This window comes from Ranitomeya variabilis, chromosome 2 (genome assembly GCF_051348905.1).
Source record: "Ranitomeya variabilis isolate aRanVar5 chromosome 2, aRanVar5.hap1, whole genome shotgun sequence".
Classification (NCBI taxonomy): domain Eukaryota; kingdom Metazoa; phylum Chordata; class Amphibia; order Anura; family Dendrobatidae; genus Ranitomeya; species Ranitomeya variabilis.
In genome coordinates this window covers 185,134,778-185,162,500 of record NC_135233.1, presented here as the reverse complement: position 1 = coordinate 185,162,500, position 27,723 = coordinate 185,134,778, and the positions used below count along the sequence as shown (strand labels likewise).

Below are 27,723 nucleotides of genomic sequence, written 5' to 3'. Positions count from 1 at the left end.
AAGGGCAATGGTACCAAATACTAATGAAATGTATGTAAACTTTTGTCTTTGCAGTATGTAATAAAAATGGATTAAAACATTCTGTCTGTCTCTATTCTGCCATTTGGCAAATATTAATAATTATGGTAATCCTAAAGCGGGAAAGGTTTATTCTGATTTCATGTCTGATATTGAGAAAAATATGCATGTGTCTTTTTATACAGTGTATGTAATCTTTTGGTTTCAACTATATTTGCATATAATTGTTACCCAGCCATACACATTAGGCAGTGTGCTCCTTGGTTTTGTTTAAGGGTACTGTCACACCGTGCAATTTTCGTCGCTACGACGGCACGATCCGTGACGTTGCAGCGTCGTATGAGTATCGCTCCAGCGTCGTAGACTGCGGTCACACTTTGCAATCACGGCGCTGGAGCGATGCCGAGGTTCGCTGGTAACCAGGGTAAACATCGGGTTACTAAGCGCAGGGCCGCGCTTAGTAACCCGATGTTTACCGTGGTTACCAGCGTAAAAGTTAAAAAAAAAAAAACGTACATACTCACCATCTGATGTCTGTCAGGTCCCTTGCAGTCTGCTTCCCTCTCTGACTGAGTGCAGCCGTACAGTGAGAGCAGAGTGCAGCGGTGACGTCACCGCTGTGATCTGCTCTCACTTTCCGGCCTGCGCTCACAGTCAGAGCGGGAAGCAGACTGCAAGGGACCTGACAGACATCAGATGGTGAGTATGTACGTTTTTTTTTTTTTTACTTTTACGCTGGTAACCACGGTAAACATCGGGTTACTAAGCGCGGCCCTGCGCTTAGTAACCTGATGTTTACCCTGGTTACCAGCGAACGCATCGCTGGATCGCTGTCACACACAACGATCCAGCGATGACAGCGGGAGATCCAGCGACGAAAGAAAGTTTCAAACGATCTGCTACGACGTACGATTCTCAGCAGGGTCCCTGATCGCTGCTGCGTGTCAGACACTGCGATATCGTAACGATATCGCTAGAACGTCACGAATCGTACCGTCGTAGCGATCAAAATTGCACTGTGTGACAGTACCCTAAGAAAGCCGTCAACAGTCATCTCAGCTGGCTTCTTATCACCAAGAGATCAAATCAATTGGCAGTCCAAAATCAGACCTCTTCCCCAATTGAAACTTCTACAACAATCAGTTGGCCAGCAGTTCCATACAAATTATAGTGTTGACCGAACCCATCAATATCAATTGGTTTTGCCAACATTAGTCAAATGTAAGCTGAGGTCTGTAGCATAGATACTCTTACAATCTTCAGTTGTTTGGATTTTTTTTTTTTTTTCATTTTTTTGAGGCTTTGGTTGAGGTGCTTATATTTTTCTATTATATTAAGGCTCAAAAAGGCAATATATATAATGGTGGGCCCTTTAAAGGGATTTTCCAAATTACCGTATATACTCGAGTATAAGCCGAGATTTTCAGCCCACTTTTTTGGGCTGAAATTGCCCCTCTCGGCTTATACTCGAGTCATACCGGGGTTCAGCTGGGGAGGGGGAGCGGGGGCTGTCTAAAAATACTCACCTAGTCCAGGCGCGGTCCCTGCTTCCCCGGCGCCGGCAGCAGCAGCTTCAGCTTCTTCCTGTACTCAGCGGTCACATGGTCCCGCTCATTACAGTAAATGAATATTCGGCTCCACCTCCCATAGGGGTGGAGCCGCATATTCATTACTGTAATCAGCGGTACCATGTGACCGCTGAGTACAGGATGAAGCGCTGCGGCGTCGGGGAAGCGGGATCTACACAGCGGCAGGACCAGGTGAGTATACGGGGAGCGGAGCGCTGCGCGATAGTCACCTGCTCCTCGTTCCGGGCACCGATCTGTCTCCAGCAGTGACGCTGAGGTCAGAGGGCGCGGTGACGTGGTCAGTGCGCGCCCTCTGCTGAACGTCAGTGCTGGAGACAGATCGGCGCCCGGAACGAGGAGAGGTGACTATTGAAAGTGCCGGGGGCCTGAGCGACGGAGAGGTGAGTATGTGATTTATTTTTTTTATCGCAGCAAATGGGGCAAGTGTCTGTATGGAGCATCTATGGGGCCATAACGTTCCTGCAGCACTATATGGGGCCATAACATTCCTGCAGCACTATATGGGGCCATAACATTCCTGCAGCACTATATGGGGGCCATAACGTTCCTGCAGCACTATATGGGGCCATAACATTCCTGGAGCACTATATGGGGCCATAACGTTCCTGCAGCACTATATGGGGCCATAACATTCCTGCAGCACTATATGGGGCCATAACATTCCTGCAGCACTATATGGGGCCATAACATTCCTGCAGCACTATATGGGGCCATAACATTCCTGCAGCACTATATGGGGCCATAACATTCCTGCAGCACTATATGGGGCCATAACATTCCTGCAGCACAATATGGGGCCATAACATTCCTGCAGCACTATATGGGGGCCATAACGTTCCTGCAGCACTATATGGGGCCATAACATTCCTGCAGCACTATATGGGGCCATAACATTCCTGCAGCACTATATGGGGCCATAACGTTTCTGCAGCACTATATGGGGCCATAACATTCCTGGAGCACTATATGGGGCCATAACTTTCCTGCAGCACTATATGGGGCCATAACGTTCCTGCAGCACTATATGGGGCCATAACATTCCTGCGGCACTATATGGGGGCCATAACGTTCCTGCGGCACTATATGGGGCCATAATGTTCCTGCAGCACTATATGGGGGCCATAACATTCCTGCAGCACTATATGGGGCCATAACATTCCTGCAGCACTATATGGGGGCCATAACATTCCTGCAGCACTATATGGGGCCATAACATTCCTGCAGCACTATATGGGGCCATAACATTCCTGCAGCACTATATGGGGCCATAACATTCCTACAGCACTATATGGGGGCCATAACGTTCCTGCAGCACTATATGGGGCCATAACATTCCTGCAGCACTATATGGGGCCATAACATTTCTGCAGCACTATATGGGGCCATAACGTTTCTTCAGCACTATATGGGGCCATAACGTTTCTGCAGCACTATATGGGGCCATAACGTTTCTGCAGCACTATATAGGGGCATAATGTTTGTGCAGCACTATATGGGGCAAGTGTCTGTATGGGGCCATAATTAACGTTTGTAGGGCACTACGGCATATGGGGCAAGTGTCTGTATGGAGCATCTTATAGGGCCATAACGTTTGTGCAGCACTATAAGGGGCAAATATCTTTATAGAGCATCTTATGGGGCCATAATCAGCATTTGTGCAGCATTATATTGGGCAAATGTGTCTATGGAGCATCTTATGGGGCCTTTATTAACCTTTATGCAGGATTATATGGGGCATATTTTAATATGGAACATCTTATGGGGCCATAATGAACAGTATGGAGCATTATATGGGGCTCCTGATTCAATATGGATATTCAAAGACACTTAACCTACTGATGTCTCAATTAATTTTACTTTTATTGGTATCTATTATTACTTTTGACATTTACCGGTAGCTGCTGCATTTTCCCCCCTAGGCTTATACTCGAGTCAATAAGTTTTCCCAGTTTTTTGTGGCAAAATTAGGGGGGTCGGCTTATACTCGGGTCGGCTTATACTCAAGTATATACGGTATGTGAAAATTTGTGGAGGCACTGATAAAACAGAATACATTCTTACTGTGGTTTCCAGCGCTGCATACCCACAGCTCCCATCCAGTACATTAATAACACGTTATATGCAGATGTCATAGTCATATACCCCGTGTGACTTTGACAGCCAGTTACTGGTCTTAGTGATTTTGCGTCATAAACATCTGAAACCAGTGATTGGCTATAGACGTCACATACTGTAGGACATATGAGCTCCGGTGTCTGCAGCCAATATACAGTGGGTACAGAAAGTAATTCAGACCCCTTTACATTTGTCATTCTTTGTTTCATTGCAGCCTGTAACAACCCTGCCGGCATCACTGCATGGCCTTCCATCCCCCACCTGCCTGTTACATCAACTCACTGACCCAGTGCCATGCTGTGAGATCTGTCTGCTGCCGACTCCATGCCATGTGCTCCATGGCTGCTTACTCTGTGTACACTTCCTGGCTGCGTGCATAGGGCGCCAACAACTCCAGATTCTTATTGAGACTATGTGCACCTCCCTAAGGTGTTCCTGGCCAATAGCCTCTAGGCCTCTGATACTTAAGGCATCCTCACCCATTGGAGGATGCCTGAGCAAACTATTTCCCTCAGTTAGCATTTCTACTGAGCTGCCAGGTCGTGTCTGTTTCCTGTCTCTGAGGGCTGCAATTCACAGGCCTATATCTGTGTCTAGCACGTGTATCTGTGTCTGTTTCTGTCTGAACCCTGGTCTATGTCTGTTCCTGTCTGAACTCTGGTCTATGTCCATTCCTGTCTGAACTCTGGTTTATGTCTGTTCCTGTTCCTGCTTTGTTTGTTGCCATTCCCACTCTGCTGTGTGTCTCTGCGTTATCTCTCTGCTCTGCTTGCCACTATCTGTGGTTCTGCACCTCTTTGCTCTGGTTGCCACTACCCGTGGCTCTGTGCTTCTCTGCTTTGCTTGCCAGTACCTGTGGCTCTGTTCCTCTTTGCTTTGCTCGCCACAACCTATGGCTCTGTGCTTTCTGGCTCTTGGCTTTGCCTCCTGCGGTTCTGGCTCTTGGCTTTGCCTCCTGCGGTTCTTTCTCTTGGCTCCACCTCCAGCGTCTCCGCTCGTGGCTCCGCCTCCAGCGTCTCTGCTCTTGGCTCCACCTCCAGCATCTCTGCTCTTGGTCCAGCCTCCAGCGGCTCTATCCTTAGCTCCTCCCTCTCCTTCTCTGCCTTCTCCTTCTTTACTCTTAGCTCCACCCTTCTCTTCTCTGCTCCTAGCTCTGTCTTCTCCTTCTTTGCTCTTTCCTGCGTTTCTGTTCTTGGCTCCACCTCCTGCTCTTAACTCCGCCTCCTGTGGTTCTGTTTTGCATCTGCTTTTGCTTTACCTCTGTTCTGCAACTTGCCGTACAGGTCTCTGACTCTCTACCTGTTTCTTTATATTCATCAGTCCGAATAGGTCTCTACCTGTTCTCATATAAGCCTGAACAGGTTCTTACCTGTCTCCATACACCCCCCTGTATATCAGTTCCTACCAGAGTATCAGCCCTGTCTGCCAGAGTGCCAGCCGTGCCCGTCTGCCTGCCTGTATCTCTGTCAAGCCAGTCTGCCCATCAGGGCCTCTGAAGTACCCATCCGTCAGCCAGTGTCACAGTCATGTCTGCCTGCCTGTGTCTTGTCCTCCCGGTGGGATCAGCATCCACAGTCAGACTCCACACTGGAGTGGTACCTGGTAGCTAACTACTGCAAAAGTCTGACCTCACCATCAGAGGCACCAGCGAACACCTAGGAAGCTACTTAGTTACGCCCCTTCCAGGGAAGTCTGGTCTGTGGTCTAGTGGGGCCACACCCTCACATGCCCGCACCAACCAGTTTTGGGCACGAGCATTACACAGCCATTTGGTAAATTCAAAAAAGTTTAGTTTCTCACATTAATGTACACTCTGCACCCTATCTTGAATGAAAAAAAAAACAGAAATGTAGAAATTTTTGCAAATTTAATAAAAAAGAAAAACTGAAATATCACATGGTCATAAGTAGTCAGACCCTTTGCTCAGACACTCATATCTAAGTCACATGCTGTCCATTTCCTTGTGATCCTCCTTGAGATGGTTCTACTCCTTCATTGGAGTCCAGCTGTGTTTAAATAAACTGATAGGACTTGATTTGGAAAGGCACACACCTGTCTATATAAAATCTCACAGTTCACAGTGCATGTCAGACCAAATGAGAATCATGAGGTCAAAGGAACTGGCCAAGGAGCTCAGAGACAGAATTGTGGCAAGGCCAACATATATGGCCAACGTTACAACATAATTTCTGCAGTATTCGAGGTTCCTAAGAGTGCAGTGGCCTCCATAATCCTTAAACGGAAGAAGTTTGGGACCACCAGAAGGTTTCCTACTCCTGGCCGTCCAGCCAAACTGAGCAATCATGGGAGAAGAGCCTTGCTGAGAGAGGTAAAGTAGAACCCCAAGATCACTGTGGCTGAGAAAGTTCCACAAAGTCAACTATCGCTGCAGCCCTCCACCACCCGGGCCTTTCTAGCAGAGTGGCCAGATGGAAGCCTCTCCTCAGTGCAAGACATATGAAAGACTGCATAGAGTTTGCTAAAAAAAAACACACAAAGGACTCCCAGACTATGAGGAATAAGATTCTCTGGTCTGATGAGACGAAGATAGACCTTTTTGGTGATAATTCTAATTGGTATGTGTGGAGAAAACCAGGCACTGCTCATCACTTGCCCAATACAATCCTAACAGTGAAATATGTTGGTGGCAGCATCATGCTATGGGGGTGTATTTCAGCTGCAGGGACAGGACGACCGGTTGTCATTGAAGGAAACATGAATGCAGCCAAGTACAGAGATATTCTGGATGAAAACCTCTTCCAGAGTGCTCTGGACCTCAGACTTGGCAGAAGGTTCACCTTCCAACAAGACAATGAACCTAAGCACACAGCTAAAATAACAAAGGAGTGGCTTCAGAACAACTCTGTGACCATTCTTGACGGGCCCAGCCAAAGCCCTGACTTAAATCCAATTGCGCATGTAAGGGGCACGACCAGACAGTGGGTACCTGCCTGCTGGGTTCGGAACTTCAGAGGCTGCATCCATTGTTTCCGGGGGGGAAGCCTGAGTGAGCTGGATCTTCCCCTATTGCCTGGGGGAAGAGCTAGTGAGGGGGATCTTCCTGCTGTCCCAAAGGAGTGGAGTGAGCCTGGAAAGCATACATAGCAACAGAGAAAAAGAGGGGAAAAAGCACACAAAAGCAGTGAGGAGTGTGCTCTGCTTCCCCCTACAGAGAGTTCTGTAGCAGGCCCAAAGGATGGGGACTGCTGGATAGAGGGGAGTAGTGTGCTCAGCAGGAACCTGGAGTGCGAGAGCTGTGCAGAGCCGAGCCGGGTAGAGCCATGTACACAGAGCAGAGCCGAGCCGGGTGTACACAGAGAGTACAGCACCAGCGCCAAGCAAATCAGCATTGCCCACCACCAACAGTGGGGTACCGTGACAGAGAACCGGGTACCGTACACCTACGTGACTGTGAGTACAGCACACGCGCTGCCCAAGACAGACCACACACGGGACTGACACTTGTGCCCTGACGTGGGCAGAGAATAGTTGTCCTGACCCTTGTTACCTGACTACCCCAGTTAAGATACTTAAGGAGCCACGTTGGGTTTGCACAGAACTGTGGTCAGTGCTGTTGTTAGTCACATCAGTATATGGATAAGGGGCAGTGGACGGTACTGGAGACTGACCACTGCCGCCAGGAGACGGATCAATGACTAAAGTACCATCCTGGAAAAGGCACTGCGCCCACCGTTGCCGGAGCTATTGAGTTCGCAGCAGGAGCTGCAGTGTTAGAACGTCCTGATACGCCTGCTACCAAAGTGTTGTTATTTGAACTATTGTACTTCACTTTGCCATTCATACTGTTAAACTCTTTACCTCACTGCGTGGAGTACTCCCCTGGAAATAAACCTGTTAATCCTTGCTCTGCTTCCTGCCCGTCACTACATCCCGCGTTCCTGCGACTTCTACAAGCATCTCTGGAGAGACCTGAAAATGACTGTCCACCAACGTTCACCATCCAACCTGATGGAAAAGGAGAGGATCTGCAAGGAAGAATGGCAGAGGATACCCAAATCCCGGTGTGAAAAAATTGTTGCATCATTCCCAAGAAGACTCATGGCTGTACTAGCTCAAAAGGGTGCTTCTACTCAATACTGAGCAAAGGGTCTGAATACTTATGACCATGTGATATTTCAGTTTTTCTTTTTTAATAAATTTGCAAAAATTACTACATTTCTGTTTTTTTTCAGTCAAGATGGGGTGCATAGTGTACATTGATGAGAAAAAAAATCTGAACTTTTTGTAATTTACCAAATGGCTGCAATGAAACAAAGAGTGAAAAATTTAAAGGAGTATGAATACTTTCCGAACCCACTGTATAACAGTGGAAGCACAGTGCTGGAACGGAGGGGGAGTATATATTATTGTATTGCCTTATTAGTGTAACTACTTATCAGTACAGTTTCAAATACCCTGGACAACCCCTTTAATTTACACTTTTTTTTTTAAACACTTGAGTCCTGATTTAACAAAGCAATTGTGCTAGAATTCTAACCTAAATCACTTTGAAAAGTTTCATAATTTTTGCTACTTTGGACAATTTTACTCCAGTTATCCTAATTCAGCCAAAATATGGGCTGAGTCAAGGGCGTGACACCACAGCTCATCTAAGTAATGATGAGCTGTGGAGTTTCTTACTCTCGTCATTTGAGCATGATTTGTGGCAGGGCGCATGCCACTTGTCTGAAGTGCCTAATTCATTAAAAGGCGTGCTCCTCTTAATGAATCCAGAGTGGTGGTGACGTCACCACACGAACACTGCCAGAAAAAGCCGAAGACTGCCGAGTGCAGTGAATACCGCCGGAAGGTAATGAGCGGCCCCGAAAGCAGATGCGGCCAGGAGACAGTGGGACGGGAGGACGTGTCGCTGAACAGGTAAGTATAATATTTCTAATGTTTATTATTAATTTTATGCTTTCTTTAACAGGCCCTGGACCCAAACTGTAACACGGGTTTCCCATGGAAACCCGTGTTTGGGACCTTGTCACCGAACACTATGTGTTCAGTACGGGTCCCGAACTTTACAGTTCGGGTTTGCCCATCCCTACACAGAATCTATTTATTCTACAGCATGGGTACATGTCCCTTTTTATTTCTAAATTACAATATAGTTTGTTTATTTTCATTTAAGTCTATACTGAGGTATATACTTCTGCTGCTAGCCCTAGATAGAATTCTATTCATTTCAGAATGTACTTACAGGTATGCAACTAATTAAGTAATACATTTTCTAAAAGATTCTCCTGCACTACAAGAGCTAAATGAAGAGTTCCTGGAATTTGCCAAAAACAAGGATTTCAAAGTTGTCAGCTTCGCAGAAACCTTGCCAACGCGTATAGGCAGCATGATGAGATTGCATGTGGTGCCAGCAGAATCAGCTGGTAAGTATATTCACCAACCTATGTTCTTAATCATTATGCAAGAAGGTTTTGCTGGTATTATGAAATGCACCTACAGTTGTGCTCAAATGTTTACATACCCCAGCGGAATTTTTGCTTTCTTGGCCTTTTTTCAGAGAATATCAATGATAACACCAAAACGTTTTCTCCCCTCGTGGTTAGTGGTTGAAGCCATTTATTGTCAAACTACTGTGTTTTCTCTTTTTAAATCATAATGGCAACCCAAAACATCCAAATGACCCTAATCAAAAGATCACATACCCCATTTCTTAATACCGTGTATTGCCCCCTCTAACATCAATGACCGCTTGAAGTCTTTTGTGATAGTTGTGGATGAGGTTCTTTATTTTCTCAGATGGTAAAGCTGCCCACTCTTCTTGGGAAAAATCATCCAGTTCCTGTAAATTCCTGGGCTATCTAGCATGAACTGCGTGTTTGAGATCTCCCCAGAGTGGCTCAATGATATGAAGGTCAGGAGACTGAAATGGCCACTCTAGAACCTTCACTTTGTTCTGCTGTAGACAATGACAGGTCGACTTGGCCTTGTGTTTTGGATCATTGTCATTTTGGAACTTCCAAGTACATCCCATGCTCAGCTTCCGGGCTGATGAGTGCAAATTTGCCTCCAGTATTTGATGATAATGTGCTGCATTCATCTTTCCTTCAACTTTGACCAAGTTTCCTGTGTGTTTGTAGCTCACAAATCCTCAAAGCATCAGCGATCCATCTCCTACCTTTACACTAGGAATGATGTTCCTTTCATCATAGGCCTTGTTGACCTCTCTCCAAATATAACGTTTATGGTTGTGGCCAAAAAGTTAAATTTTGGTCTCATCACTCCAAATTACATTGTTTCCGAAGTTGTGAGGCTTGTCTCTGTGATGTTTTGCGTATTGTAGGCGAGATACTTTGTTTCATTTGCGCAGTAATGGCTTTCTTCTGGTGACTCAACCATGCAGCCCATTTTTCTTCAAGTGCCTCCTTATTGTTCATCTTGAAACAGCCACACCATAAGTTTTCAGAGAGTACAGTATTTCAGCTCATGTTATTTGACCGTGGTTTTGTTTTTACAGAACCCCTGATTTTCCATTTGTTAACCACAGTTTGAACGCTGTTGACTGGCATTATCAAATCCTTGGATATCTTTTTGTATTCCTATCCTGTTTTATACAGTTCAGCTACCTTTTCCCGCAGATATGATGACAATTCGTTTGCTTTCCCCATGACTCACAATCCAGAAATGTCAGAAGCTGGATGAAAAATGCAAGAGTCTGTCTGGATCCCAGAAACTCATTCAGTTTTATGCACACGCACTGATTACAAGCAAACAGGTCAAGGTGAGGATGTTAACTTTAGTGGCCATTGAAACCCATTGTGTCAACTTCTGTGCATGTTATCAGGCCAAAATCACCAGGGTACGTGAACTTTTGACCAGGGTCATTTGGATGTTTTGGGTTGTCATTAGGATTTAAAAAGAGAAAACACAGTAGTTTGACAATAAATGGCTTCACCCAACCACTAACCATGAGTGGAGTAACAGTTTTGGTGTTATCATTCATATTCTCTGAAAACAAGGCCAAGAAAGCAAAAATTCTGCCAGGGTATGTAAACGTTTGAGCACAACTGTATTTTTAAGCAACATTCTTCAATAAATAATAATAATAACATATGAATCATGTATCTTGATGCAAAAAAAGATTTGCCAACCAATATATGGTAATATGAACTATCATAAGATGTGACTATATTCTCATGGATGTTCGTTTCACTTAATAGCAAATATTGCATAATAGCAAATACTTCATAAAATGTTGGGGACAGCAATGCTTTGTGCATGGACATGAATATGGGGCACAGAGTACATAAGTATGTCATATTACAAACAATGTGCTACTGTTGCCACCATGCTTCCCTAGAACATTAACTCTATAATATGGCATACTTGAAATATATCCATGAGAGAGAAAAAAAACTGCTTCTATGACACCTATCCAACTCACTGTCTACAGCTGCATGTGTAATGTCCATGGCAAGAATATTTTCTCTTCTCTTAGCCTAAGTTCACATTACGTTTTTGGATTACGTTACCTTGGTGGCTCCATTGGGGCTTCTGTCAGAAACCCTGAAAAATGGTGTTCATGTGTATCCGCCAACTGGGCCATCGACTTTAGACACATTGTGCCTGTCTGACCTCATTTTCAGCAGTGTCTATCGTTTTTAACCCCTTTACCACCTAGGGTGGTTTGCACGTTAATGACCAGGCCAATTTTGCTATTCTGGCCACTGTCACTATGAGGTAATAACTCTGGAACGCTTCCATGGATCCCGGTGATTCTGAGAATGTTTTTTCATGACATATTGTACTGCATGGTAGTTATAACATGTATTTGATATGATTTGCTTTTATTTGTGAAAAAAATGGATATTTGACAAAAATGTGGAAAATTTCGCAATTTTACAACTTTGAATTTTCATGCCCTTAAATCACAGAGATATGTCTCTCAAAATACTGAATAAGTAACATTTCGTACATGTCTCCTTTACATTAGCACAATTTTGGAAGAATTTTTTTTTTACGAAGTTATAAGGGTTAAAATTTGACCAATGATTTCTCATTTTTACAACACCATTTTTTTTAGGACCACATCACGTTTGAAGTCACTTTGAGGGGTCTATATGATAGAGGATACCCAAAAGTGACACCATTCTAAAAACTGCACCCCTCAAGGTGCTCAAAACCACATTTAAGAAGTTTATTAACCCTTCAGGTACGTCACAGGAATTTTTGGAATGTGGAAAAAAGAACATTTAACTTTTTTACTTCAGATCCATATTTTTTTACTTTGACAAGGGTAACAGGGTGCATGGCAGAGTTCGGAAGAGAAGAAGTGGCATTTGACTTTTTTAATGCAAAATTTGCTAGAACAATTGGCGGACGCCATGTCGCTTTTGGAGAGCCTCTGATGTGCTTAAACAGTGAAAATCCCTCAGAAGTGACACCATTTTGGAAACTAGACCCGTCAGAGAACTGATCTAGATGTGTGGTGAGCACATTCAACCCTCATGTGCTTCACAGAAGTTTATAACATTGAGCTGTAAAAATAAAAAAAAATAAAAATATTCCCCACAAATATGTTTTTAGCACAAAATATTGCTTTTTCATAAGGGTAACAGGTGAAACTGCACCATATAATTTGTTGTGCAATTTCTCCTGAGTACGCTGATACCCCACATGTGGGGGAATACTACTTTTGAAGCACAGTGCAAAGCTCAGAAGGGAAGGCAAATTAACTACATTTTTACCACCAAAATGTTGTTTTGGCCACAAATTTTACATTTTCACACAAGAAGTGGGTAAAAATGGCACCAAAATGTGTTCTGTAATTTCTACTGAACTTGGCAATACCCTATATGTGGCTGTACAGTACTACTTAGGGTTATGTTTCAACGGTCAGTATTTGCTGCGGCTTAGACGCCGCAGCGTCCAATCCACAGCGTCCAGATGTTACAGCATAGTGGATGGAATTTTCTAAAATCCCATCTCCACTATGCATGCAAGGACACCAGCGGCTTCCCTGCGTATATGCACGTGTGGCGCGTCTTTTTAGACTGCAGCATGTCAATTTATCTTGCAGAGACGCTCAGTTTCTGCAAGATAAATATCACAGTCCAATGTATAGGATGCTGTGATTCTGCATGGTTCAATGAACACATGCGGAATCACCGCGCGTACAAAAGCCGGCAGCGCTTTGGACGGAGCTGCATCAAAAGCGCTGACAATACTGACCGTGGTAACATACCCTTAGCCATACGGAGAGACTCGGGAGGAATGGAGCTTTATTTGCCCCCTGGAGCGCAGATTTTCCTAGAACAGTTTGTGGACTTCATATACAGAGCCCCTAATTGATAGAAGAGCAGAATACCCCCTCAAGTGACCCCATTTGAGAAACTATACTCTTTGGAGAATTCATCGAGAGGTATAGTGACAATTTTAACTCCATGGCTATTTTCCAGAAACAAGCAGCAATGAATGTTGCCAAATGAAAACTGCTCTTGTAGTGATAAGTACATTATAGTGAGCAGTACATTGCAGTGACCGGTATGTTAGGTCCAACCGGTCTAGTCGTTGCAGACGCGGCGATACCAAGTATGTGTACTTTTATTGGTTATATTTTTTTTTTCATTCAAATATTTATTTGAAGAGATACAATATCTTTTGATTTTTTATTATTATTTTGGATTTTTTTATATATATATATATATATATATATATATATATATATATATATATACACACACACACATATATTTTGCAATTATTTAAAACATTTTTTTTAACTGTTTTTTTACTTTGTCCCACTATGGGACTATCATTTTTTGCAGGCTGATCGCTTGTACAGCATGGGGATGCAGCTGTAGAAACTGTCAGCTCTGCACTGACAGACAAACTTGCTCATCATGCACAGGGCATGATCAGCATGTTTCCTAGGTCTGGTGACCCTGATGTCGTCATGATGACATCAGGTCCCCATGGCAACGATCGGGACCTCGCGTCATGCCGCAGGGTCTCTGATCCAAAGGCAGAGAGGCTGTCAGCCCTCTGCTGGCTTCCGGAATGCTGCAATCGTATTCGATCCCAGCATTTTGGGGGTTAATGTGCCGGGAGCGGTCTGTGACCACTCCTGGCACTTAGTGCTGGGTGTCAGCTGTCAGAATCAGCTGACGCCTGGCGGCAATTGTTTGCACACTCCCCGTGTGTGCGGGCAATTGCGCAGATGTAATAATCTGTCCCTGGCCAAATAGGCCCAGGGCACGTGGATGGATTATTACGTCTACTGTCAGAAAGGGGTTAAAGCACAACCTCATTTTTGTGCCCACCTAAACAAGGTAGAGACTGCTTGAAATGAGATTAGGCAGCACAAAATGGCTTCGTGTGCTTCATTAAAGTTAATGGACCAGTTCGTGGATACACATGAACGCCATTTTTCAGGGTTTCAGACATAAGCATTCTAACGCTAAGCGCAATGTGATCTGGTTGTTGGGCAGAGTGGTCACATTACTCCTGTCACCGCTCAACAATGCAATCAGATGTAGCAGAGTTGGGGATTGTCATGGGACATCATCTTTATGGATTAACGGCGGACAGGTGAGGAATATTTTGATTTTTTTATGTTAATTGAAGGGGAAAAGAGGGTAATTGTCAGAGAGTTCTACACTACCATTCAAAAGTTTAGGGTCACCCAGACAATTTTGTGTTTTCCATGAAAACTCAAACTTTTATTAATCAAATTAGTTGCCAAATAAGTTGAAAATCTAGTCCAGACATTGACAAGGTTAGAAAAAAAGATTTTTATTTGAAACAATTATTTTCTCCTTCAAACTTTGCTTTCGTCAAAGAATGCTCCCTTTGTAGCAATTACAGCATTGCAGACCTTTGGCATTCTAGCAGTTAATTTGCTGAGGTAATCTGGAGAAGTTTCACCCCATGCTTCCAGAAGCCCCTCCCACAAGTTGGTTTGGCTTGATGGGCACTTTCTGAGTACCATACGGTCAAGCTGCTCCCACAACAGCTCAATGGGGTTGAGATCTGATGACTTCACTGGCCTCTCCATTACAGATAGAATACCAGCTGCCTGCTTCTTCCCTAAATAGTTCTTGCATAATTTGGAGATGTGCTTTGGGTCATTGTCCTGTAGGATGAAATTGGCTCCAATCAAGCACTGTCCACAGGATATGGCATTGCGTTGCAAAATGGAGTGATAGCCTTCCTTATTCAATATCCCTTTTACCTTGTACAAATCTCCCACTTTACCAGCACCAAAGCAAGCTCAGACCATCACATTACCTCCACCATGCTTGACAGATGGTGTCAGGCACTCTTCCAGCATCTTTTCGGTTGTTCTGCATCTCACAAAGGTTCTTCTGCGTGATCCAAACATCTCAAACTTGGATTTGTCTGTCCATAACACTTTTTTCCAATCTTCCTCTGTCCATAGTCTGTGTTATTTTGCCCATATTAATCTTTTCCTTTTATTAGCCAGTCTCAGATATGGCTTTTTCTTTGTCACTCTGCCCTGAAGCCTGCATCCCGGAGTCGCCTCTTTACTGTAGAAGTTGACACTGGCGTTTTGTGTGTACTATTTAATGAAGCTGCCAGTTGAGGACCTGTGAGGCGTCGAATTCTCAAACTACAGACTCTAATGTACTTGTCTTGTTGCTCAGTTGTGCAGAGGGGCTTCCCACTTCTCTTTCTACTCTGGTTAGAGCCTGTTTGTGCTCTCCTCTGAAGGTAGTAGTACACACCGTTGTATGAAATCCTCAGTTTCTTGGCAATTTCTCGCATGGAATAGCTTTCATTTCTAAGAACAAGAATAGACTGTCGAGTTTCACGTGAAAGTTCTTTTTTTCGGGCCATTTTGAGAGTTTAATGGAACCAACAAATGTAATGCTCCAGATTCTCAACTAGCTCAAAGGAAGGTCAGGTTTATAGGTTCTCTAATCAGCCAAACTGTTTTCAGTTGTGCTAACATACTGCACAAGGGTTTTCAAGGGTATTCTAACCATCCATTAGCCTTCTTACACAGTTAGCAAACACAAAGTACCATAAAAACACTGGAGTGATGGTTGTTGGAAATGGGCCTCTATACACCTATGAAGATATTGCAATACAAACCAGACGTTTGCAGTTAGAATAGTCATTTACCACATTAACAATGTACAGAGTGTATTTCTGAATCATTTAATGTTAGCTTCAATGGAAAAAAACTGTGCTTTTCTTTAAAAAATAAGGACATTTCTAAGTGACCCTAAACTTTTGAACGGTATTGTATTTAATTAAATGACTTTTTTCTGTGTCTTTATAACTTTTTACTTACTGGGTTAGCAATGGGGATGTCTGATAGACACCTCTCCATTACTTGATGTCAGCTGACATTGCAAAGCTGACATCCACCTCAAAATATTACATGCTTCCTAAGCACCAGGGCAAGCAGGAAGAGCCAGGCAAAGTGCCAGAAATGGCACATCTAATGTATGTGCCTTTTTGGGGGTGGTTGTGGGCTTCTATTTTTAGTCTGGGAAGGACCAAATATCCATGGGCCTTTGCTACCTAAGAATACCAGCCCCCAGCTGTCTGCTCTAGATTAACTGGTTGTCAAAATGGGGGGGACCCACGCCGTTTTTTAAAATTTATATCTAAATAATTAAAAAAAAACAAATGCGGGGTCTCCCCTATTTTTACTAACTACCAAAGGCTACACAGAATGCTGCAGGCTGATGTTAATAGGCTGAGAAGGGACCATGGACTAATAACATCAGACTAATAACATCAGCCCTCAGTCACCCCAGAAATGGTGTATCCATTAGTTGCACCAATTTTGGCGCTTAGCCTCGGCTCTTCCCACTTGCCTTGCTGCGTTGGCAAGTGGGATAATCGTTTTGGAGTTGATGTCAGCTATTTTATGTCCGTTGACATCAAACCCAGAGGTTAGTAATGGAGAGGCATCTATCACACACACACCCCTTTACTAACCCCATAGTAAAAAGTAAGAAAGACACACACAGAAAAAAGTTATTTAATTAAAAAACTCCCTGACAAATGCCCTCTTTTTTCCATTTATTAACAAAAAATCAAAGTAATCCTCACCTGTTTACAGATAATTCATACTAAGTTTCCATGACGTGCCCCAACTCTGCTACATCCAGTCTGTTGAGCTCCGTTCAGAGAACGCAGTTCTTAACACTCGAATTGCGGCAACCGCCGGGTGTCACGATGCCCGACTCCTGTGAACTGAGTTGACATCAGTAAGGTTATCTCCCTTTACAGCGACCGATTCTTACAAGGGTAGCGCAGCTGTGAACTGAAATAAATATACTGTAAGGTCACCCGAGTTTATAGCAGCTGGTTCTCATGGAGTGCCGGACTGATGAACACTCACGAGTCTGTCACTTGAGCTGCTGTGAGAGCTGGTAGCTGTGAACTCAGGTAGCATTGAAGATTACCAGCTTTCACACCCACTGGGTCTCCCGGCAGCTATGAGGCCCGGAAACCTTAAAGGAGACTTTTAGGGAAATTTTAAGGTTGCTGGAGCTTACAGCTGCAGGAGGCTGTAAATTAAGGTTACATTAGGTGTATATTTTACCGTACTTGTTAATAAATAAATACATGAAGAAAATGGCTTTGGGTCCCCCCTATTGTTAATAACTGGGGGCTAGTGTTATTAATTTGGGAAGTGGCCAATATCCATCAAGCTTCTCAGCCTATTAATATCAGCTCACAGCTGTCTGCGTAGCCTTTACTGGTTATTAAAAAGGAGGACCCCCAAAAAAATGATGTGGGGTCCCCCATATTTTTTAAGAAAGCTAAACAGACAGCTGTGGGCTGATCTTAATAGGCTTTGAAGTTGCTGTGGATATTAGCCCCCTCCCAGTCTAATAATATCAGTCCTCAGCTGCCTCAGAAATGGCATATCCATTAGATTTGCCTATACTGGTCCTTAGCCTCGGCTCTCTCCACTTGCCCTAATGCTTTGGCAAGTGTGGTAATGGTTTTGGGGTCGATGTCAGCTGTTTTGGGTCCACTGACATTAAGCCCAGAAGTTAGTAATGGACAGGCCTCTATAAAGACACCCCCATTGCTAACCCCGTAATCAAAACTAAAAAGGAAACACACAGAAACAAAGTCATTTAATTGAACAAAACACTCCCCAATAAATCAACTGTTTCCCATTTATTAACATAAAAATGAAGAATCAAAATAATCCTCAGCTGTCTGCCATTATTCCATAATGATGATGTCCGACGATGAACCCCAACTCTGTTACATCTGATTGCATTGCCGAGTGGTGACATGAGGAATGTCACCACCTCCATCATTGTTCTCCCCCTCCAGCCCATCATTGTTCGCTCCACCACCTCCATCATTGATTCTCCCCCATCATCCCCTTCATTGCCTTCTCCCCCACCAACTACATCATTGCCCTCTCCATCACCTCCATTATTGCCTTCGCCCCCACCATTCCCATCGTTGCCCTTTCCACCACCTCCATCATTGCCCTCTCCACCACCTACACACATACACACACACACACACAGTACCACTCACCTCTCTGTATGTTCCCCCACAGCTACACACACACACAAGTACCCTACTCACCTCTCCACACGTTCGCCTGCAGCTGCAGACATACATACACACACATATACACGCTGACGTCATCCAGACATGCTGGTGTGTCAGACAGGAAACGCGGACAGGAAGCAGGATGGATCTCTGCAGCTCTGCTCCACTGCCATTTTCTCCTGTAGGCAGCAAAGCTGCATGGAATGCTTTTCCACCGCACATGAGGGCAATCTGACTAGGGGCTCTCAGGAGCCTCATGGCCGGATAAACAGGCCAGATTGCCCTCGGTGTTAGCCGCCCTGCAGAGGCCCCCCTCCGCCTCTTGGCCCCAGTACAGCAGCATCAGCTGCACCTGTGGTATGTCTGCTCCTGTTGTAATGTATAGGAGAAAGTTTGCAATTCTTTCTTTTTGATTATTAGCATATGAGAAAATTACTTATTTAATCGCTGTATTAAGAATAGGTATGTAACGTCATTGTGCTGTCAATGAATAGCAGCATTCTTGCTTTAGGAATAATATGTGGACACAATTTAATTAATAAGAATGTATTTTTCTTATTATTTTTATTCAGATTTGGGTATTGGCAAAATTATTCCTGTACAAGTAAACCACCTTAATATATGCAAGCCAAAGAGTAAGGATTCACTCATCTATCAACAAACTTTGGAGTTCATCATTGATGCACTGGAAATTGACCTTAAAAAGCAATGACATGATGAAAAAAGTCTCAGTCTTTTATATTTATATCTCACACTTTTTTATGAAGTGACAGCTAATTGTAAAATGTATGCCTCCAATAATTGTACAATAATAACATGATCGTTAATATTAGTTTTTTTTGCATTTTTAAAGGGGTTATCTTATAAAGGCAAGTCCTATCCATGGAGAATATAGAGGGTAGGTCAACAACTTGGACCAATCTATATTAGACAGAACAGAGAAGAACAGTTTTGTCTTAAAAAAAATGCATTGTCTTAATCTCTGAATCCTGGTTGCGGAACTTACACAAGCAACTTTCCAATTACATCTGGAGTAACAAACCCCCTAGAATTTAAAAAAATATCCTGTTCAATACAAAGAAGAGAGGTGGTTTCCCTTTACCCAACATCCAAGTGTACTACGAAGCAAATAAATTCTAATTCACCCATTGGTTCCCTCTCTCCCACTTCCCACTAATTTCTTATTAAGGCTAAGTGCACACGTTGCAGAATTGCTGCGGAAATTTCTAGGGCAATTCCGCTACTCCTGCCGCGAGTATATCGCATGCGGAATTGGCATGTGTATTCCTTCTAAACACTAGCGTTTTGCAAACGTTTTTAGCTTGCAGAATGCTTGGAAAACATTTGCTTGGAAAACTGATTGACAGGTTTTTCACACTTGTGTCAAATAGTGTTTGACAGGTGTGACCAACTTTTTACTATTGATGCTGCCTATGCAGCATCAATAGTAAAAAGATAGAACGTTAAAAATAATAATAAAGATTCTTATCTTCCGGTGTCCCCGGCAGCATTCCCGCTCTTCGCAGTGCTCCGGTCCCAATAATGAGTCTCCTCTCCTCCATCCTGGGTACCAACCGCACATGATCCGCTTACTTGCCGCATGGTGGGCATAGCCACATGCGGAAAGTAAGCGGATCAATGCATTCTGATGTGTGCAGAATGCCTGCGATTCCGCACAAAGAATGAACATGCTTCGTTTTTTTTCCGTAATGCGATTCCGCCGCGAAAAAAAAACACAACATGTGCACAAAAATTGCGGATTGCATTCTAATAATAGGATGCTTAATGTATGCGGTTTTATTGCATTTTTATAGCGAAAAAATGCGGAAAAAACTCGAAAAATCCTGAAGGTGTGCACACAGCCTAAAAGCGACTATTGTCTAGTGGAAAAGACTGTACAAGTTAACTAAACATACTGTAATACTTCTAATATTCCACTAGAGAATATTCCAATAACTATTTTCCAAATCCCTCTTCCAGAATTCTCATTTTGGAAATGGATACAATTGGAAATTAAGGATTGTTCTTCTCTAGTTATCAGCACAAACAAAGATATTATTGTTAATTTCAAAACTCTTAAAAGCCTGTACAACTCACCAGATGAAGAACTCCTCAATTTCATTTCCCTTAGTAAATTCATGAGGCACAAGCTAAAACTCCCTATTGTACCCTATTGTACTTCCTCGTGCTATCTCCCTTCTCTTAAATATTCCAGATTCAAGCTTGTTTTGGAAAATGAAGAGCATTTATGCTTTCATGAATGCAGACAAATTGATCTCAAAATTAACCCCTCTATATAAATGGGAATCTAACTTAAATAAAACATTTCCTCTTGAGAATTGGCAACGTGCCTTTAAATTGTTTTACAAAACTAAAATCAATGCCAACATACATGAAAACTTTTAGGGTATGTGCACACGTCAGGATTTCTTGCAGAAATTTCCTGAAGAAAACCGGAAATTTTCTGCAAGAAATCCGCATTTTTTTTTTTTGCGTTTTTTTTCCCGTTTTTTTAGCATTTTGCAAGCGTAATTAGCGATCTGTAGCATCGCTTGGAAAACTGACTGACAGGTTGGTCACACTTGTCAAACATAGTGACCAACTTTTTACTATAGATGCTGCTTATGCATCATCTATAGTAAAAGATAGAATGTTTAAAAATAATTTAAAAAATGGTTATACTCACCCTCTGCAGACAAACGATATCCTCAGCGGCGTCCGTTCCTATAGATGCGGTAAGTCAAAACATGTGAGCACTGCTACGGTGGTGCACAGGTAGGTTCCCAAACCATATACATGTGATATATAAAGAACCTGGCACTCAACTTGAATTTAAGGTATTTATTCTGTAGTACGATCAAAAAACGTTTCGGCCTGGTGTGGCCTTCGTCAGTTACGTACGAACGGGCATCACTCCGACAGCGGTGGACACCGCGTCAAGACCCGCACATCGTCAGCACTCAGACGTGCTCTCTGCTCGCTACAAAAAGCAGACTTCAGATAAAGTATAAGAACCATCAGATCTACTGAGTGGACACTCAGTCATTCTACTGTACGTAACTGACGAAGGCCACACCAGGCCGAAACGTTTTTTGATCGTACTACAGAATAAATACCTTAAATTCAAGTTGAGTGCCAGGTTCTTTATATATCACGTTCCTATAGATGGTGTGGTTTAGGACCTTCGATGACGTCGCGGTCACGTGAGCGGTCACATGACCGGTCTCGCGACCAATCACAAGACAGCGACGTCATCGCAGGTCCTGAACCACACCATCTATAGGAACCGAAGAGGCAGCATGCAGCGGTGAGAGGCAGGAAGACTCCGGGGGCCATCGAAGGTGAGTATATCACTATTTTTTATTTTAATTCTTTTTTTTTGACCAATTATATGGTGCCCAGTCCGTGGAGGAGAGTCTCCTCTCCTCCACCCTGGGTACCAACCGCATATATTCTGCTTACTTCCTGCATGGTGGGCACAGCCCCGTGCGGAAAATAAGCAGATCAATGCACTCCTAGGTGTGCGGAATCCCCGCAATTCCGCAAATTTAATGAACATGTTGCTTTTTTTTCCGCGAATGCGATTTTTTCGCGGAAAAAAATGCAGCATGTGCACAAAATATGCGGAATACACTGAAAATAATGGGAGTCATATGTAAGCGTTTTTTCGCGTTTTTATCACGTTTTTATAGCGAAAAAACGCGAAAAAAACACGAAAAATACTGAACGTGTGCACATGGCCTTACAAAGTTTTCTCTAGATGCCATCTTACACCAGCTAGAATAAAGAAAGCTTTTACAAACCTTTCTGATCTTTGTTGGAGAGATAGTGGGAACAATGGGAATATCATGCACATGTTTTGGTCTTCTCCAAAACTAAAAACCCTAAAACAAGACATTACTGATCTCTTATCCAAGTTAGGGAAGCAAAATATAAATATTTCCTCAATTATTAGCATACTCTCGCTCTAAAAATATTAAATATATTGCTTTTCATATATTTTCTGTAGCCAAACTTCTCATAGAAGCCAAATGGAAAACAGTTAATACCCCCACAATCAGTGAGTTAATTGACAAGCAGCGTGGCTACCAGGGGGGCAGAGGGTGCGGTCGCCCCAGGCCCCTTGCTCTGAGGGGGCCCGCCCAGAGTTACTGCCACTGTTAACTATGCCTCTGTACGCAGCACGCTGATGTAGTTATCTCCACTGTAGTGCGAGGAGACAAAATATTCCTGCACTACCGCTGGCTGTTCTATAGTACATGCCCCCCGGGACTCTAGATGCCCGCACTTTACCTGTAAGCTGCCAATGCAAATCAGCTGCCATAAATCTCATTGTGCCTTAGATAGAGCCACTGACATAAATAGTATCATGCACTGCCCTGATAGAAGTCACCCCAGCTGCAGGACAGCACAGATAAGAATATGTGTCTTTCCATATATATATACATATATATATATATACTGAATATATAATATATATATATATATATATATATGTATATATATATATATATATATATATATATATATATATATATATATATATATATACATACACCATGTTCCAAATTTTTATGCAAATGATATTTTTGTCGGATTTTCCTAAATGGTCGGTGCAAATGACAGTCAGTCTAATAAAAGTCATCACCCATTAGAGTACAGTAGACATCGAATTTTATTGAAGAAACCTCCCAATGGTAACAGTATAATCTCCAAAATGAATAAAAACTCAAAATGCACTGTTCCAAATTAGTGGGCACAGTAGAATTTCTAAACATTTGATATGTTTTAAAGAACTGAAAATGCTCATTTGTTGAATTTGCAGCATTAGGAGGTCACATTCACTGAACAAAAAAGCTATTTAACGCCAAAACATCGTAACAGGACAAGTTACATGTTAACATATGAACCCTTCTTTAATATCACCTTCACTATTCTTGCATCCATTGAAATTATGAGTTTTTGGAGAGTTTCTGCTTGTATTTCTTTGCATGAAGTCAGAATAGCCTCCCAGAGCTGCTGTTTTGATGTAAACTGCCTCCCACCCTCATAGATCTTTTGCTTGATGATACTCCAAAGGTTCACTATGAGGTTGAGGTCAGGGGTAGATGGTGGCCACTAGGGTTGAGCGAAACGGATCGTTCATTTTCAAAAGTCGCCGACTTTTGGCAAAGTCGGGTTTCGTGAAACCCGACCCGACTCCAGCGTGGGATCGGCCACGTGGTCGGCGATCTTGGCGCCAAAGTTACGTTTTGTGTGACGCCTTCCCCGCCATTTTTTCAGCCAATTAAGGAGTGTGGGCAGCGTGATGACATAGGTTCCGGCCTGGTTTCTGCGGCGTCATAGAGCCATATTACCGTTTGGGCTGCAGTGATTTCCGCAGTCAAACACAACATATGCTTTGCACGGAGGGGAGAGAGAGAGAGAGAGATATTAAGTAAATGTAAAAAATAATCCACATTGACTTGCATTGGGTTTCGTGTTCCGGTCCGGAACCCGACTTTACAGTATAATCGGCCGATTTCACGCGATCCGACTTTTGAGAGGGTCGGGTTTCACAAAACCCAACTCGATCCTAAAAAAGCAAAAGTCGCTCAACCCTAGTGGCCACACCATGAGTTTATCTCCTTCTATGCCCATAGCAGCCAATGACTCAGAAGTATTCTTTGCAGCATGAGATGGTGCATCGTCATGCATGAGGATGATTTTGCTCCTAAAGGCACTTTCTGCTTTTTATACCATGGAAGAAAGTTGTCAGTTAGAAACTCTATATACTTTGCAGAGGTCATTTTCACACCTTCAGGAACCTTAAAGGGCCCTACCAGCTGTTTCCCCATGATTCTGGCCCAAAACATGACTCCACCTCCTTGTTGGGACATGGTGGCCATCCACCAACCATCCACTACTCCATCCATCTGGTCCATCCAGGGTTGCTCGACACTCATCAGTAAACAAGACTGGAAATTAGTCTTCATGTATGTCTGTGCCGACTGCAACCATTTCTGCTTGTGAACACTGTTTAGGGGGGGCCGAATAGTAGGTTTATGACTCAAAGCAAGCCTTTGAAGGATCCTACACCTTGAGGTTTGAGGGATTCCAGAGGCACCAGAAGCTTCAAATATCTGGTTTGTAATGGCTTTTTAGCAGCTGCTCTCTAAATCCGTTGAACTTGCCTGGCATTATGCCTCTATCAGCACGAACACGTCTGTGCTCAGATTCATCCACAAATCTCTTAACAGTACGATGATCACGCTTAAATTTTCAGGAAATATCTAATGTTTTTGTGACGCCCCAGGGTCCTGGATGTCACAGTAGCATTGCTTTCCTCATGGGGAGAGTGATGTTACACCTGGAAGCGATGAAGGAGATCTTTTATCAGGTAACCACAATGCATACAACATGTTCACACTCCAGACCAGAAGGGGGAGCTCTAAGCCTAGTTTAGGGCGAACTCCCCTATAAATACATTCTGATCTGGAGAGAAAGAGTTCAGTTCCGTTCAGAAAGTGACAGACAGAGAAGAGAGCAGTCCGACATAAAGTGTCAGCAGGTCTGAAGGGGCCGGGTAGTCTGAAGTACTACAGCTCCTGGAAAGAGACATACAGAAGGAAAGGACATTGTTCATTGAGCGTGAAGGAGAGCGAAGCACAGGAGAGTGACACCAGGGGAGACCAGCTGTAAATGAACTATCTCCCTCTGAAGCGCAGTTTACTGGTAGCTGGAATACCAAGGTTGTAAGGGGCTCTACGACTTACAGCAGAGACCGGCAGGACAGCTGAACTGCAAGTTACCTGTCCTCCACACACACCTGAAGACACAGTAACACATAAAGCCCGGGGCGTGCTAGAGTCCCTGTAAAAAGGCTTGAGTTACCTGTCATGCAGGTATTGTCCTATCCTTTATGGGGGACAGAGAGAATAATTGTGAGGACCTTATCTGAAGCCATAGACAGTAAGGGACTACAACACCACCGCGCTAGAGGAAGGCTTTCATCTCCACCTGGTAAAGGGGAACTCTGGATTCGCTTCCAAGCCGGCCGGACCCTGCCTGCCCTGTGATCTGGTGCTCTGGACTGTGGCTGCCTGAAGTCTTCAGTAAACCAGGTAAAGAGACTGCAAACATGTGTCCTCGTTTTTTACTGCACCATTCATCATCTTCCAGCTACACACCATGAGCCCTGGGGTTATACTTCACCTGTGGAAGGTATATCATCTAGCTGCATAACATCATCCCAGAGGACCCCTTAAAGCAGCGTCGGTTACCACTGACCGAATACCACAGGTGGCGTCACGAACATAAACTTTATTCAATTTCCCTTTTACAGTTAGGTCCATATATACAGTATTTGAACAGAGACAACATTTTTCTAATTTTGATTATAGACATTACCACAATGAATTTTAAGCAAAACAATTCAGATGCAGTTGAAGTTCAGACTTTCAGCTTTCATTTGAGGGTATCCACATTAAAATGGGATGAAGGGTTTATGAGTTTCACCTCCTTAACATGTGCCACCCTGTTTTTAAAGGGACCAAAAGTAATTGGACAATTGACTCCAAAGCTATTTGATGGACAGGTGTGGGCAATCCCTTCGTTATGTCATTCTCAATTAAGCAGATAAAAGAGCAGGAGTTGATTTGAGGTGTGGTGCTTGCATTTGGACGGTTTTGCTGTGAAGTAAACATGAGGTCAATGGAGCTCTCCATGCAGGTGAAACAAGCCATCCTTAAGCTGCGAAAACAGAAAACCTAATCCGAGAAATTGCTACAATATTAAGAGTGGCAAAATCTACAGTTTGGTACATCATGAGAAAGAAAGAAAGCACTGGTGAACTCATCAATGCAAAAGGACCTGAGCGCCCATGTAAGACAACAGTGGTGGATGATTGCAGAATAATCTCCATGGTGAAGAGAAACCCCTTCACAACAGCCAACCAAGTGAACAACACTCTCCAGGAGGTAGGCGTATCAATATCCAAATCTACCATAAAGAGAAGACTGCATGAAAGTAAATACAGAGGGTTCACTGCACAGTGCAAGCCACTCATAAGCATCAAGAATAAAAAGGCTAGACTGGACTTTGCTCAAAAAAACATCTAAAAAAAACAGCACAGTTCTGGAAGAAAATTCTTTGGACAGATGAAACCCAGATCAACCTCTACCAGAATGAGGGAAAGAGAAAAGTATGGCGAAGACGTACAGCTCATGATCCAAAGCAAACCACATCATCTGTAAAACATGGCGGATGCAGGATGATGGCTTGGGCATGCATGGCTGCCAGTGGCACTGGGTCACTGGTGTTTATTGATGATGTGACACAGGACAGAAGCAGCCAAATGAATTCTGAGGTGTTCAGAGACATAATGTGTGCTCAGATCCACCAAATGCAGCAAAACTGATTGGTCGTCGTTTCATACTACAGATGGACAATGACCCAAAACATAAAGCCAAAGCAACCCAGGAGTTTTTTAAAGCAAAGAAGTGGAATATTCTTGAATGGCTAAGTCAGTCACCTGATCTCAACCCAATTGAGTATGCATTTCACTTGTTAAAGACTAAACTTCAGACAGAAAGGGCCACAAACAAACAGCAACTGAAAACCACCGCAGTGAAGGCCTGGCAGAGCATCAAAAAAGAGGAAACACAGCGTCTGGGATGTCCATGTGTTCAAGACTTCAGGCAGTCATTGCCAACAAAGGGTTTTCAACCAAGTACTAAAAATGAACATTTTATTTAAAATTATTGAATCTGTCCAATTACTTTTGGTCCCTTTAAAAACAGGGTGGCACATGTTAAGGAGCTGAAACTCCTAAACCCTTCATCCAATTTTAATGTGGATACCCTCAAATGAAAGCTGAAAGTCTGAACTTCAACTGCATCTGAATTGTTTTGTTTAAAATTCATTGTGGTAATGTCTATAACCAAAATTAGAAAATGTTGTCTCTGTCCAAATATATATGGACTTAACTGTACATGGGCGCCCAGAACCACGGACCGGGTCGCCACCATGACATCCCCCTGTGAACCCCGGTACTGGGTACCATATGGCCCTGGCGGGCGACTCATCTTGGGGTCACGAACAGGATGGACCAACCCTGAGAATTGGGTCATGTGCGCCTAAGAGACTGTGTTGTGTTGTGAGACTGTGCATTGTGAATTGCCGAAAAAACTGCCGCCATTGCCGCGCCGCGTGGAGCGCGAGGAGGAGACATACCTTTGTGGGCGGAGCCAGATGGAAAGAGCGCAAAGAAGAAAACGGGTGCCGTGCTGCGAGAGAAAGCCGGAAGTGAAGACGCCGTACAGCAGAGCCAGAAGTGAGGACGCTGCAAAGTGCCGAGCGACGCACCGGAGGAACCGCTGCAGACTCCGGAGGAGTGACACCGGCCGCTATGAGGTTAGCAAGGGGGAGAAGCTATGTCAGACCAGGGGGAAGTAATCGCGCCGGACGCAGCCGCAGTCCCTGTGATACCGGAAGACCC

At 43.6% G+C, this 27,723-nt stretch overlaps 1 protein-coding gene across 1 annotated transcript in view; it reads left to right on the top strand.

Moving 5' to 3' along the window:
* The window catches only part of SERAC1 (serine active site containing 1), a 398,196-nt gene extending 379,124 nt beyond the window's left edge, over nt 1-19,072 (top strand). Inside the window, exons 16-17 of the mRNA XM_077283287.1 lie at nt 8,963-9,106; nt 18,818-19,072. Of these exons, the coding sequence (XP_077139402.1) occupies nt 8,963-9,106; nt 18,818-18,957 (284 nt within the window). The 3' untranslated portion in view covers nt 18,958-19,072. The remainder of the gene's footprint in view (nt 1-8,962; nt 9,107-18,817) is intronic.
* The last annotated feature ends 8,651 nt before the right edge of the window (nt 19,073-27,723 follow it).